General features: G+C 42.0%; 1 protein-coding gene across 1 annotated transcript; it reads left to right on the top strand.

Annotated features, from left to right (window-relative positions):
• The first annotated feature begins 325 nt into the window (after nucleotides 1-325).
• Nucleotides 326-1,650, top strand: LOC125722612 (cytohesin-2-like). The gene has a single exon (XM_048998801.1). It carries the CDS (start codon nucleotides 349-351, stop codon nucleotides 871-873), a length of 525 nt encoding a protein of 174 aa, XP_048854758.1. The 5' UTR covers nucleotides 326-348; the 3' UTR covers nucleotides 874-1,650.
• The last annotated feature ends 676 nt before the right edge of the window (nucleotides 1,651-2,326 follow it).

The following is a 2,326-nucleotide window of genomic DNA, read 5'->3' as shown; positions in this document are numbered from 1 at the left end:
ATCGCCCAGCTCCTATACAAGGGAGAGGGGCTGAACAAAACAGCCATTGGGGATTACCTGGGTGAGAGAGACGACTTCAATATCCAAGTCCTCCAAACATTTCTTGGGCTTCATGAATTCGTAGGGTTCAACCTGGTACAGGCTCTCAGGCAGTTCCGTCTGCCAGGAGAAGCACAAAAGATTGACAGTATGATGGAGGCCTTTGCGCAGAGGTACTGTCAATGTAATCCTGGAGTCTTCCAGAACATTGACACTTGCTATGTACTTTCATTTTCCATAATCATGCTAAACACTAGCCTTCATAATCCAAATGTGTGAGACAAGCCCAGTGTGGACAGGTTCATCTCCATGAATCGAGGAATCAATGATGGAGGCAACCTGCCAGATGATCTCCTCCGAAATCTTTATAAGAGCATAAAGAATGAGCCATTCAAGATTCCTGAAGACAATGGGAACAATGCCTTCTTCAACCCTGACAGAGAGGGTTGGCTCTTCAAAATGGGAGGAGGACGGGTGAAAACATGGAAAAGGAGGTGGTTCATCCTGATGGATAACTGCCTTTACTACTTTAAACATACTGCGGATAAGAAACCCAGGGTGATCATTCTGCTGGAGAATCTGAGCATCCGTGAGGTGAAGGATCTCAGGAAGCCTAACTGCTTTGAACTGTACATCCCTAACAACAGCAGACAGCTGATGAAAGCCTGCAAAACGGAGGCGGACGGCCGCCTGGTAGAGGGCAATCATGTGGTGTACCGCATCTCGGCGCCAACCCCTGAGGAGAAGGACAAGTGGATACAGAGCATCACTGCTGCTGTGAGCGCTGACCCTTTTTATGAGATGCTGGCAGCAAGAAAAACACGGATCTCTTAAAACAGGGGTGTCAGACTCATTTTCACCCCGCGCCACATCAGCATCATAGTTGTCACCTTATTCGGCCCTCAGGAAACCACCATGTCCCCCACAGACGTCCCGATGTCATGTATTTGGTGCCAGAATTATAGAACACACAGGACTATTTGTGCCAGATTCCAGAGGAAGAAGTCAACCACTGTGAAAATGACTGCATTCACAGACGTGACATTGCTTGTGATGATGATGTCTTCACGTTGTGCACCTCTGTCATGGCAGAGAATGGTCTTGATGTTCCTCTGGATGCTTATAAGGCAATTGACCTCTACCTGCGCCTACGAGAAGAATGATCAGTTCTTCTACACATTGAACGATAAAGACTGTGTGAATATGTTTGGATGAGCTATTGCAGAAAGTATTTATTTCAGAACAAGGAACTTTGCACAAAACAACTGACTATTTGACTATGATCGCCCACTCAAACATTTGGGCCCAAAATTGTTGTTGCAGACATTCTTTGCCTTTATAATGTGGTCTCACAAAGTAATGTTTAACCTTAAGGTAGCATGACCGAATTCCAGGTTTTGTTTTGATGCGACTTATTGTTCACTACAGATTTTATCATCGAAATGCCCTGTCCTTTTTTGTATAAATGTGAAATTAAATGTTATTTGCACTGTATTGCTGATCTTTATGTCAGAGAACCTTTTTTTCTGAGAATCCACACTGCTGTAAATTTGCATCAACATGATTGGGATTGGGATGGAAAAATTATTTTCCATCTTAACCCATATTCTAAGCATATTGATTTCTCTTGTAAATTTTACTTTTACAGCAGTATGATTTAAGACACTAACAGCAATTTTTCAACCAGTAATTGTTAATGTGATAGGAATTGCATTCAACAGCAAATGCGTTCAACTTAACCAAATGTATAAATCTTACATATTCTGATGATTTGACATTCCCCCGACGTCTGTGTGATGTATTTCAGCAACAACACGCAGTTAATGAGATCACTATGCGGAATTTAGCCGACTGTTATTTTACTGATTAGGATATATCACCCAAGATTGGGGTATACTATATATCAAGGGTCAGCAACCTTTTTGAAACTGAGAGCTACTTCACGGGTACTGAGCCATACAAAGGCTACCAGAACAGACTTTACCTAAACTTATCTAAACTTCATGTAGAATAAACACGTTTTAAATGCTTTTTTGGATATTGTCATTTTCAAATCTATATAAATACAAATGTGATTAAAGAAGAATAGCAACAAGATAAAATTAAATTTTAGTCGCTGCCCACTGGTGAGTTGTGGTATTTTTAGAACAGGTCCGTGGGTGACTCATGTGGTTCTTGGGGGCATCCTGGTGCCAGTGGGCACCATGTTGGTGACCCCTGTTCTAAATGGTATGTAGGGTATGCAAACTACACCAACGCTTCTGATGTAGCTACATTTAGGCTTATA

Source organism: Brienomyrus brachyistius, unplaced genomic scaffold, assembly GCF_023856365.1.
Source record: "Brienomyrus brachyistius isolate T26 unplaced genomic scaffold, BBRACH_0.4 scaffold40, whole genome shotgun sequence".
Classification (NCBI taxonomy): domain Eukaryota; kingdom Metazoa; phylum Chordata; class Actinopteri; order Osteoglossiformes; family Mormyridae; genus Brienomyrus; species Brienomyrus brachyistius.
The sequence above is the reverse complement of the archived record's forward strand: the minus strand, read 5'-3'. Positions and strand labels throughout refer to the sequence as shown.

Bases quoted from the DNA above. Each gene is read 5' to 3' on its own strand.
- LOC125722612 (XM_048998801.1), top strand. From the start codon at position 349: ATGAATCGAGGAATCAATGATGGAGGCAACCTGCCAGATGATCTCCTC.